A 12,525-nucleotide genomic window follows, 5' to 3' on the forward strand; every position below is an offset into this window, starting at 1 on the left:
CGTGCAACTGTTGCACCAACACAACCTTGCTGCAGATGCTACGAACTGCTGGATCTGCGGATTGCTCCCGCATGCCACTGGACACTCCATCCCCTTCATCCCTTCTCCTTTCTCAGTTCACGGCTCCTGCCTCGCCTGGTTGATCCTCATGCAAGAGAGCCACAAGGACAACGCCACTTCCAGCCAGACAGTGTCGCACTTCTACTCTGGGTTCTGGCTGAACAAAATCGGAAAGACCTCTGCTCCCCTGTGTCCTGCGCTCACAGGCGCCACCTTCCTTAAAGACATCCCAGCCAAAGAACGTGTCGAAGTACAGGTGCTCCACAATCCAGCTAGATCCACCTTCTCTCATCTGCAAAAACAAACTACTGCCACTCTGACGGTGGCTCTGTCTGTTCTCAATGTCACAGGTCTTGTGTGTCTCGAAGGCCAGGGAACACAGCCGGTGGGTCGCAGTTCCTGCCGAATCATCAGAACCCTGGACTCAGCCGACCCCCCTTCCTTTGTTGCTTCTCCAAACATGTACTTTGTGTGTGGCACCAAAGCTTACACCTGGCTCCCGAAAGGTTGGAAGGGTATCTGTTACATTGCCTTCGTTCTCCCCCCCACGTATGTAGCCCCTGCCAACCATCACCGGCAGAGGCGTGCAGATGACATTGGACAAGCCGACTCCACTGGAGCAAAGTTCCTAGATGCAGCAAAGGGACTTGTTCCTCTGTGGGGCCCAATGGCAAATAGCCGCGCTATCCGACACCTGACCCAGGCAGTAGAAACAACGATCAACATCACGGCTGGCATCCTCGCTAACAACACGGCTGAGCTTCAGGCGGTCCGCCTTGTGACCCTACAAAACCGCCTTGTCCTAGACGTGGTCCTAGCCGACCGAGGAGGAGCATGCCGCATCATCGGATCCAGCTGCTGCACCTACGTGCCAGACAACTCGCCCTCAGTCTACAAGGCAATTGAGCACCTCCACAGACTTTCCTCGGAGGTTCACCAAGAACAAGAAGGATGGTCGCTTGGAAGCTGGTTTTGGGACACTTTGAAGGACTGGGGTTGGAAGTTATTTACTTTCGTACTGATACCTGTTGTAATATTATGTGGGTGTTGTTTAGGTATTCAATGTCTACCCTCCTTATGCAGCCTCGTTTCTAACTGTATGTGCCCAAAGACTTTGGACTTCCGAACTGAGCACATGAGTCCCCTCTATGAAGTAGAAATACGTGGCCTTATGGGGATAAATCCGAACTGACAAGTTGGCGAGACATGTTAAAAGGGAGGACTGTGGAATTTTAGTTTACGAGCTGAACATCATCTGCGCCAGCTTGTCACCCATGTACAACGTGCACGACAACCATTTTAGGTATCATGGTCTCCCTGTCCACGATCGATCGCCAGCGCGCCCCTCTGACCCAGCAGGCATCCTCCGCGCACCCTGGCTCCCCCTCCCTCCCTCTCATGAGCATAACCCTTCTGCATGACCCTGTCCTTGGGAGTCACGCCTGCGCCTGACCAGCATCTCCTCTCCTCCCATGAATGCCCCTCTGTTGATAAACCTTCCCTCCGCGCTCGACTGTCCACGCGGCATGAATACCACTCCTTTGATGACCCCTTCCCCCGTGTCCAGCTGTCCACACAGGTCCGAGGCCATCGCCTAAGCCGGGAGATATCTTTTTCTGCCCCTTATTGTATGAAGTCACTCTTCTTCAAAGGACCCTCTATTGATCAAGACCTCCCCACCCCCCGGGATATGATCAGGCGCACACATCCTAAGAATCGGCAGAATACTCAGCTGCGTGATGACCCCCTCCTCTTATCAGCAGGTCGAGGACCTCTATTGTGGAAGTGTATGAGGGTGGGATTGACACGAGGATTACGGGGATGTCTTTTTCCTTACTTCACAATGTTCTGATTGTAATAAAGAAAGGTCACATGCCATAAACCAGTGTATAAGAGGCCAGGCCTCCGAGAGGCTGTTAGAGCACCTCGAGACGATACCTTGTTGTCTGATCTGATGTGTTCTGCTCCGTCGGAATAAAAACTTCTGTTTCCTGCCTTCTGGTCTCCGGCGCCTGCCTCATTGCTTGGTAATTTGAATGGTACAAAGGCGGTTAGCGCCGGGCAAATCTTGAAAAAGGTCATAGCCCTACCCTTTTTCCACAACCCTTCTCCTTGCATCATCTTAGTTTCTTCAGGGTTTCTATTGTCATCACTCGACAGACCAAGGTCTCTGAGGTAGGTTTGCTTGCATCATGGAATAGTGAACCCACTGCTGTTTTTCTCTTACCATGACCATCTTAGCTTGATACTTACCATGAGCATTGCAGTCTTCAGTACAGTGGTCCTTCAGCAAGCAGAGACTGCAGGCTTTGTGACTGCTCTTTTGGGCAAACTTGTGGTGGCATTTTGGGCAGAACCTTAAGGTATTGTTCTCCCTTTCCCTTGAATGTTACCCATCGCCTGCCCCCATTTTGTACATTCTCTGACCACACTGTTGGGTCACCCATGAGGCAAAGCTATTTTGTTTGTTATTCAGTGCATTTGGTCTTTCTTTAACATGTCTTGTTGACAGTGTCTGTATCCACGGTTTTTAATTTGCTTGCTCTGTTCTATAGATGCCTTCCTTCAATTCCACTTTGACAGCCCTGGAGCTAAAAACTCCTTTTTCCTGTACAACAGCAGAAAAATTATATGTAGGTAGCTCTCAGGGCGTACTTCTGCATTCATAGGAGGATGGACATGACACAAAATGATGGCCTTTGGCGTTGCTAATATTAATGGAATGCCAATAGCTCAAACTTTCAGTTAACCCATCGCGCAGTCGCGATTTAGCTTTCAAAATCGAAAATAGCGAACAAGGTGTCTAGGGAGGTTCTTAAATCAAAGTCGGAGTAAACCTTAGACCATTATTTCCAAAGTTTGTTAGCTTTAAACATCGGAAGCTAAAGCGTGGGTGCTGCGTTTGCTTCAAAAGTGAGGCTAACTTTTGAAATAAAAGTGCAGGTGCAATGATTGTAACAAAAGTAAACAAAAAATGGTGACAGCATGCTTTTGGTTTGTTTTTATTTATTTACTTTTGTTACAATGGCAGCACCCATGCTTTACCTTTAAACATCTTAAGCTAAAGAGCGGGTGCCGCAATTGCTTAAAAAGTTAAGAAATAGAGAAAATGCACTTTTTTCTATTGCTTTACTTTTGAAGCAATCGAGGCAGGAGCGCTTTAGCTTAAGATGTATAAAGCTAAAGTGCAGGTGCTGCCATTGCCCCAAAAAAGTATAATTAACAGAAAAAGAAAGGCATGCAGTCACATTTGGTGCCGCAACTTATAGATGAAAGGCATAGGCGCCATAATTCCTGCCGAGGAGTGGTGCACTGCGTACATTTAAAAAAAAGCGCTGCAGGCAGGAGAAACCAGTTAAGAAAATAGTGCTCTGAGGCTGGAATTAAAACCTACTGAGTAACAACACACTTAACTGGGAATGTCCTCTTGGGAGGTTACAAGAAGAGAATAGGCTGTACTAATGAAGGACTACTAAGCTTATTGACCAATGAAAAGCCACCATTTACAAAGAACAGTAACAGAAGCCAATTACAAAGATGGGTGGAAAGTGGGTGGAGCTTCATGTCTATATCCTGAATGCACCATCAGGATTCAAGCAAGCCGGGCCGACGACGGCTGAAATGCCAGAAACCGGTCCCCGGTAGCTTGTCTCCTTTCTGGTGAAGAATTGGCTTGGTAGTTTAGTCTGCCCTGTTCCCATGATACACTGGGCCAGGGACAGACTGATTTGCATATAGCCAGGTTCTGAGCTGGGATGGTGCAGTGAGCTAAATAACGGTGATGGATCAAGCCCTGATCTTTGGACTGGGTAAGAGTGGTCTGCTTAATTCAGACACTCTGTTCATCACCACCCCCTTTTCTGAATCTTATATCCTGAATATAGCATGTCTCGAAGAGTCAGAAGGGGGATTAGAGAAAAGACAATTCTGGACTCATTCACTAAATGACAGAATAATGCATAGCATGTGAATTCAGAAAAGAGTCACGCTGCAAAACCCCAATCCTCATCACGCTTTAGGAATTCTGGACTACTCTCATGTATGGCCCAGATGAAAAGATAACTTTGAATGTATTTAATAACGTTACAGTTGTAAGACAGTCCTCCAATTTAAAAAAACAAACAAAAAAAAAAACACCAAGTTTAAATTAACGGAACAAACATCAGACTTTGTTTCCACTTTACATAAACTGAAAGATAGATGGTTTCAGTCCCAATTAAATACAAGTTGTAGCACACATACCTTCTTTGTGGGCTCTGATGAGGATGCTGGGGATTTCCGCTTTTCTGCCTTCTGCTGCTCATCTGCTTTCTTCTTCTGAGGAAGCGGCTTGGGGCCTTGGAAAAGAGACATACATGCATACTTCAGCCAGTGAAGGTCTTGTGTGTGTTCATTTGTAATGTGCATGAAGCAGAAGGGGAAAAAGTGGAAACATCTATCTTACCTTCCTGCTTTTTAGCTTTGGCAGGAGACTTTCCAGGTGCTGGCTTTGGGGTACTGTGAGGGGTGGGAGGCCTTGAATTGTTCTCATTCTCCCGGCTGCTGTTTTCAGATGAGCCATCCTCATCCTGGGAAGTAGTAGCCATGACACTGAAGTCGGATGTCTCCTTGGAGAGCTGATACAGTTCCTGCGAGGTAGAGAAACAAGGGTCTGCTAGATGAGTTCAAGAAAACTCTAATTATATTTATACACCGAACTTAAAACTGCAATATTTGTATAGGAAAATGCCCCTCACCGGGGTCAGATCAAATCTACAAGCACCTTAGGCTAATGTTTGTTCTATGGCCCGGATTATGTTGAAAAAAACGAGAAACCTAAAGGGGCAGTTAAGTGCTACAGATGCAATTTACTTCACATTAAAAACATTGTAAGGGGGTATATCATACAGACGTTTAAGTACTAAGAAACCTTGGTAGGAATCTGCCATAGAGAACATTTAATTAATAATTTGCCGGAAATCACCAAACTCCACCCAAAACATTATTTTCTTCTCCAGTGGGTTTTCAGGTTCGACAAATGTTATGATTGCATTTTCTATTTCTGTGGTCTGCACCTAGCCAAAGGTAAAGAAGCACTGTACAGTGGCAAAGGAAAAATACAATCATCAAGTAATTGGAGAGATAGCGGAGTTCTGGAAGCAAAAATGGACTATTACTTAAAACATAATACTGGACAGAAGTACAGTTTCTGAAAATTAAACGCAATTAATTTGACAATTAGCCAGATAATTACAACTTTCCAAAAGGCAACGCAGTAAACAGATGGCAAACCAAGCACACTAAATCACTACATCAATATCATATGGCATGGAAAGCAGCCGTATGTAGAAACAGGAAATCAAACACCTAGAACTTTGTAGGGTGTAATAAGACTTTCTAGCCACTCTGAATTGGTCTATGTTCTCATTTTGCTCTTAAAAGTAATTCCACTTGTTTGGGAGGAATACCACAATGTAGTTATACAGAGAAAATGTTAATCAATTTTACATGGCCTGCAGTCTCATATGGAGTCAGAGTGCAAGGACTTCAGTTCACATCATTCAAGAGATAAGAATCAGAGCCTAATTAGGCATCTAACAGTGCAACGGTAGAAAGGAAATGTTACTTGTACTAAGCTGGTTCTCAATATAGAATATCAAAAAGAGGTATTCTGGGATTGGAGTGCAGGTATCCCTAATGAGTGGACAGGAGCTTGCTCCAGCAATCCCAAAGTTTTCAATCTAGGGTTCTGTGGTTGTGCAGCCTTTGGCTTATCGGAGAGGAGTGTTAGACATTTGCTGCACACACAGAGTCAATAAATGATGAACATACTCAAAAAGGAGATCCGCAACAATTTAGAAAAATACGTTTTTATACATATATCTTCTGAACCCAAAAACTTCGTAATTAGGTAAGTACTTTCGGGCAGATTTACAAGCCTCTTGCGCTGCCAGCACGTCACTTTTTGTGACGCACTAGCATCTCATTACACTGCCCCATATTTAAAAGGACGGGAAAAGCCACCCTGCTGCTAGCCAAACAAATGCTTACACTACATTGGAAGGCAACCATCACCCCATCTTTGGAGGCATGGCACAACACGATGTGGAAATAGTGAACCCCAGATGGTAGCTCTTCAAGACGAAGACGCAAGCCACATTGGCAAACATCTCATCTCTCCTGAAAGGGACACACTCCAATCACAGTTTATACACCTCACAGACTCCCTCTATTTGAGACATTATTCCTCTTCTCTTCTCCCTTGTAAATCTCCCCGGGATACCACAGAAGTTGCATCCCACATCTCCTTTTTCCCTGCAAAGCATTACCTTACTACACGATGGCTATGACACTGGCTACTGAATTCCTAATTCTGATATCTCATGCCACCACTACTGCCTCCGCCGTTCATAACCATCCGCATTACATGCTGGACTTGCCTCCGCCCCAATCCTATATCCTGCTACTCAATTTATTTCTGTTTATTATATCTTGTGATGTGTTGCATTGCTCTAATTGAACTCCAACTACCAACTGTAATGATTGTAGCTCTTGCTAAGTTTAGTCACAATTTTTATTGTCAATCCCCATATATCAGCAAATTATGTTGTACTTGTGTTCTCTTTCTTCATTGCAAAACACCAATAAAAAGAATATATAAAAATAAATCAAAACACACCTTTTCTAGATATTTGCTGGCTTTATTTGCTTTAGGCTGTCCAGCTCGAGTTTGTCCCTCCCAAAGCCTATGATGGAGCAAGGTTTCGCGCATTTAGCGACTTGCTTGTATTCATGAACCTCAAATAACTCTAACTATGTAATCAACCTGTTTGTCTTACTAATATTGCACAGTTTACAATACACGGGGTGTCCCAGAGACGCTTGCCTATGTGTTTACTAAAAGGTAATACGCTTGCCACCTAAAATGGCTGCTGCTACGCGGGAATTAGTCTGGGCATGCATCGGTCATACTCATGTGACGTGCTCGCAGTTCTGGTGGGAATTTGTTGCTCATGCGCAATACTGCTGAAATGGCTGCTTTGTGTTCTCACATGCTTTATGCTTGCATTGCCGCTTTTGCAAAGCTGTCTGTACTGCCTAATAAATAACGCTATAGTTATTATAAAGTAAGGGATAAAGTATAGCCATCTCATGGTATACCGTGTATTCTTTTATTTTGTGTTTCTACATTGTTTTCGCTTGCTTTTCATGTATAGTATTCTTTGGGCCGGGGAGGTGCTTACTACACCATTATGGAAGCCCGTATGGCACCAGTCACGTGATGGGGGAAAAGAACCTTGCAGCAGTGGAACTCTGCCAGCTGGCAGCCTCGCCCAAGATGCTCCTGGGAACCGACCTGTAACCCAGCAGGACGAAGCTGAACTGTACCTGAAATTGCTACATTTGTAATAAACTGTTGTATTCCCCATTGTCCTCTGTAAAACATATGCCATGGGAAACTAGAATGTAAGGGGTGGGTATGAAAATTGAATATTAAGCCTGGGAAAGTCTCAAATTTAGGTGGTGTGATGACTTAACCGCCTCCTTTGTCCAATCAGAAATTGGGGATCTTTTCATTTGCAACATTGGGGGGTGGTACACGGACCCGAAAAACAGTATAACTATCCTAGGTTTAGCTAGAGAAATTGCCCGACTTGTCTGAATAGCTGACCTGTCACTGACCCAACGCACTCTATAGGTGACTGATACAGAGAGCTGCGGAGCACTCTGTCTGTATTTTCCACAGACCCAGTCGGGGTTTTGGGGAACCTTAAGTACTGGCGAAGCACTTTGCTGGGAGATTCGAGAACCCAATCATGCTTATTGGCAGAATCCTTGCAGAGAGGGAGTAGCGCAGGCGTTGCAACCGAAGCTGCGGGAGTTGGTCGTAGTCTTTGGTGAACCCGGTCCTGATCCAAATTCTGGGGTTATCCCGTCCTGACTGTCCATGAGCTGCACCTGCTCGCCTACTGGCAACCTAAGTCCTTGAGGGTCCTTTCCAGTCTTTCCAAACTGACCCGTGGCCAGGGTTGGTCTTCATTTTATCCTAGGTAAATATAAGTCTGTGTGGGTGTTCGTTTTATCAAACTTCCTTCCTAACGTCTCGAATAAAACATAATTGCATACGTTCCTTTTCTTCCCCTGTCCTCTTTTATGAGATTTTCATGCATTTTGTCTATTAGCATGTTCCACTTTCTACCTACCTTTAGTCAAATGCTAAATCGTCTTTTATAGTTTATGTTCCATTCTTACCCTCCCTATAGAGAATAAGTACATCTGGATAAATCAAATTGTCTACGTTTCATTTCCTTTGAACTGTTAGTGAATTTCAAAAGTCTACTTTGAGTAGCATGTTCCCTTTATTTACCCACCTTTAGTGAAGTTGTGAAAGTTTGTTGATCTAAAATAGCGTGTTCCTTATTTTTTCTACTTCCCTTTATTTTTCGATTTCTAAACGATTCTTACCCTCATTCATAGCTATACGATATTTCTAATTCTAGTTATAGACAGTTTGATCTGTGTCAATCTTTGGCTCATGGCATATGATGATTAGATAAAGGTTTTCAAAACGTCTTGAGTCTGTGGTTATTATAAAGAGTACAAACATTATTGAAAGTGTATATTGTATTTGTGTTGTCTACTTATTCCAGAGCTAGCTCCTTGATCCATTGTGATCTTAGGTACCTCTGACAAGGATTGGTAAGTCAGGTACACGGGAATAAACAGAAAGGAACTGAATTGCTGATAGTAGAGTGTGGGTTACTTGATTAAAGTGTAATGACAATATTTTATGGGCCCAAGTGTGCTTATCTGGTTAGTCGGGTGACCTGCGCGCTCTACCACCTAAGCCTTGCTTAATCTATTCTTCCACATACTCTCTTTCTGTTAACAGGCCTTTAAATCTTGCTCTTATCTTGTCACATTACTGTGCTTTAAAAGACAGAGGTCAAATGTCCGGCTGTGTCTTCCAGGGAGCTTGGTGCTAATTCCTCTCACTTTGAAGTCAGAGAACGAAAAATTATGTGACAATTTTGCAGACTATTGGGGCCTGCTTGAAGAAGGCTGTCGATGTTTTAACACACAATAGCATTTAAATGCCGGTAAATGTACTGTGCCGACGATCAAATGAATACATTGTGTGATGACATTTCCACGTTTGTGCGATATATACTTTTATCAGTAAAACAATGTGCAAATGTAATGGTCATTTTAACTGAAGTTTTGTCATCTGTAATGACAGTATGCTACCGTACCATGCCTACTCCACTCTACTCTGTACCACTTCACACTGGGTAACTGCACGCTTATCTGCACCACTCCACTATATGCCGATGCACTCTATCCCACACCACTCTATGTACTTCTGCACTTTTCGTCATTGCACTCTACACCACTCCAATCCACTCCACTCTATGCCACCCTCTTCTGCAACACTGCACTCTAGGTCAACAAACTCTACTCTGTACCATTCCACTGTACGCCAGTGCACTCTATGCCAATCCCCTTTATGCCACTCGAATATACTCTGCACCACTGCACTCTACTCCAAAACAATCTACTCTACACCACTGCACTCGGTGCCACTGCACTGAGAGCCACTCTATGCTACTGCAATCTACGCCAATGCACTTTACACCACTTTGGTAAAAACCAATGCACTCTACGCCAATCTAATCTGCACCACTGTACCATGTGCAATGCTATTATACTCAAACACTGTACTCTATGCCACTGCTCTCTATACCACTCTACTCTGCCCCACGGCACTCTATGCCAATGCACATCACATCAGTCTACTATCCCACTGCACAGTACAATAGTATACTCTACGCCACTCTGCATCGCTCCACACTATGCCAATTCACTCTAAGCCACTCTAATCTACTCTGCACCACTGAACTCTACGGCACTCTAGTCTATACCACTGCACTCTACACCACTTTCCTGTACTCTGAACAAATCTACTCTATGTCACTGAAATCTATGCCACTCCATTCCACTCTGCGCCACTTCATACTAAGCAACTCTACCATGCACCACTGCACTCTTTTCCACTGCAGTCTACACCACTCTTGTCTAGGCCACTCTAGTCTAGGCCACACCAGTCTACCCATTCTACTCTGCACCACTGTACTCCACATCACTGCTCTCTGCGTCACTCTACTCTGCACCACTCTACACCAATACACTCTACGCCACCCTACTCTGCATCACTACACTCTATGCCACTTCACTCTACATCACTTTACTCTGAAAAACTGCTCTCTCCACCGCTAAACTAAATGCCACTCTATTCTGCATCACTATACTCTATGCCACTGTACTCTACTCCAATTCACTCTACTCTTAAACAATCTACTCCATGCCACTGCAGTCTACACTACTCTATTCCACTCTACACCACTTTACTTAAAACCAATACACTCTTCACCACTGCAGTGTATGCCACAATACTCTACGCCACAACAATGCACTCTGTCACTTTACTCTGCACCACTGTAAACCACTGCCCTCTACACCAATGCACTGTACGTCACTCTACATCACTGCACTCTCCGACATTCCACAGAACTCCTCTCTCTGCCACTATGCCGCTCTACTCTCAGCTAATGCACTCTACACCGCTCTAATCTACTGTGCACCACTGCACTATAAGACACTGATACTGTACTCTACGCCACTTCATTCTATGCCTCCCTACTCTACACCACTCTACTCTATGCCAGTGCACTCTATCCCCTTCTAAGATGCACCACTGCACTCGTCGCCACTGCCCTCTACACCACTCCACTCTGCAACACTCCACTCTACTCGATGCCAGTGCATACTATGCTGCTACTCTATTGTAGGAAAATTCCCCTTTTTTACATGGTTTTTGAAATGCCCCTTTTTGACATTTTGCCTGATATTGATGTGATTTTGACTGGGAGTGCACTGGATTCCAGCTAACCAGGTTGCCAGTGTTCTTTACCAAAACTGTGCAATTGTACCCTAATGGGCAATCTCTTGATCACCTCTGCAAGCCCCTAGTAAATGGTACCCTTGGTACCTAGGGCCTCAGGTACTAAAGAGAGTCCTTGAGGTCTGCAGCACATATTGTGCCATCCTATGGGATACCTCACCCAAGTCCTGCAGACTGCCATTGCAGGATGCGTGTCTTGGTACAGACAAAAGTGAAAACACAATATGGCGCACATCCCTGTGTGCCATGCTTGCAGACACTGCAAGCAGGATAGGTAAGTTGGCCTTACACCCTAAGGAAAAGTTCACTACACTAAATGTGTGGGCATAACTGCATGTGCAGATATGTACCTGTGCTGGTTAGTTCAATTGCTACCAGTGCAAGTGATCAGGGGAACCATTTAAAGAACCTGTGCTGCACACTGGAGAAAACGAGTTCCACGGCTACATGATGGCTTCACTGAAAACAGAGATGTTTGGTATCAAACATCTCCTATTATAAGCCCACACTGATTCCAGTATGGATGGAAAATGCTACTTACCCAGTATGCATCTGTTCTTGGCATGTAGAGCTGTAGTATCACATGCAGTGCGTAAGTGTGCCATCTAGTGTTTCGCCCGGACGATTGCATTTTGTTTTTGTTCGAAGAAGTCTTTTCCAGACAAGAGGTAGGTGACTCCTTTTGGTGATAGTGCGCATGTTAGATTGTTTTCCCGCAGAGGGTGACAATGGAGTTAGTAAGAGTAGAATAGAGATGTCCATGTCTAAGTATCTAATGAAGATAGTACTATCTAATTAAGAAAGTACTGGAACAGGTACAGTTAACCAGAGAGGTGGTTGGGCGCATGTGACTCTACAGCTCTACATGCCAAGAACAGATGCATACTGGGTAAGTAGCTTTTTCCGTTCGAGGCATGTGAGCTATAGATCACATGGTGTGCATACACTATACAGCAGTAATCTCCCACAGCTTTGGCTAATCTGTAGCTGTTGCAGTGGTTTGAAATAGTGCATGTTAAACTGCCTGGCCTACATTAGCTTGTTGTCTTGCTAACACATCTACACAAATTTGTGAATGTGTGTGGTGCAGACCATGTTGCAGATTTACAGATGTCAGCTATGGGAATATTTCCTAGGAAAGCCATAGAAGCACCCAGTTTGCGAGTGGGATGCGCTCTGGGGGAATTGGTAAAGTTATCTTTGCTTTTGCATAACATGCTTGAATACATTTGACTATCCACAGTGCAATACCTGATCTAGAAATGGCATTGCCTTTGTGTGATGTAGCAAAAGCGACAAAGAGTTGTTTAGTGTTACGAAAAGGTTTTGTCCTTTCCATGTAATAAAGTAATGCTCTTTTAACATCTGCAGTGTTCAGAGCACGTTCTGCCACAGGAAAGAACAAAGGCAACACAAAGATTGGTTGATGTGGAAGGCAGAGACTACTTTAAGTAAAAATGTATGATTAGTTTGAAGAACCACTTTGTTTTGGTGTACTTGTAAAAATGGTTCTTCTATGGTTA

The 12,525-nt window shown here is 44.3% G+C and overlaps 1 protein-coding gene across 2 annotated transcripts in view; it reads right to left on the minus strand.

Annotated features, from left to right (window-relative positions):
- LIG3 (DNA ligase 3) overlaps positions 1 to 12,525 on the minus strand; it is a 254,312-nt gene that overhangs the window by 41,117 nt on the left and 200,670 nt on the right. For both annotated transcript variants that reach the window (XM_086954719.1, XM_086954721.1), the window contains exons 18-19: positions 4,505 to 4,688; positions 4,303 to 4,397 (exon numbers count right to left, since the gene is read on the minus strand). In XM_086954719.1, the coding sequence (XP_086810845.1) occupies positions 4,303 to 4,397; positions 4,505 to 4,688 (279 nt within the window). The remainder of the gene's footprint in view (positions 1 to 4,302; positions 4,398 to 4,504; positions 4,689 to 12,525) is intronic.

Source organism: Lissotriton vulgaris, chromosome 2_1, assembly GCF_964263255.1.
Source record: "Lissotriton vulgaris chromosome 2_1, aLisVul1.2, whole genome shotgun sequence".
In the NCBI taxonomy this organism is placed as follows: Eukaryota; Metazoa; Chordata; class Amphibia; order Caudata; family Salamandridae; genus Lissotriton; species Lissotriton vulgaris.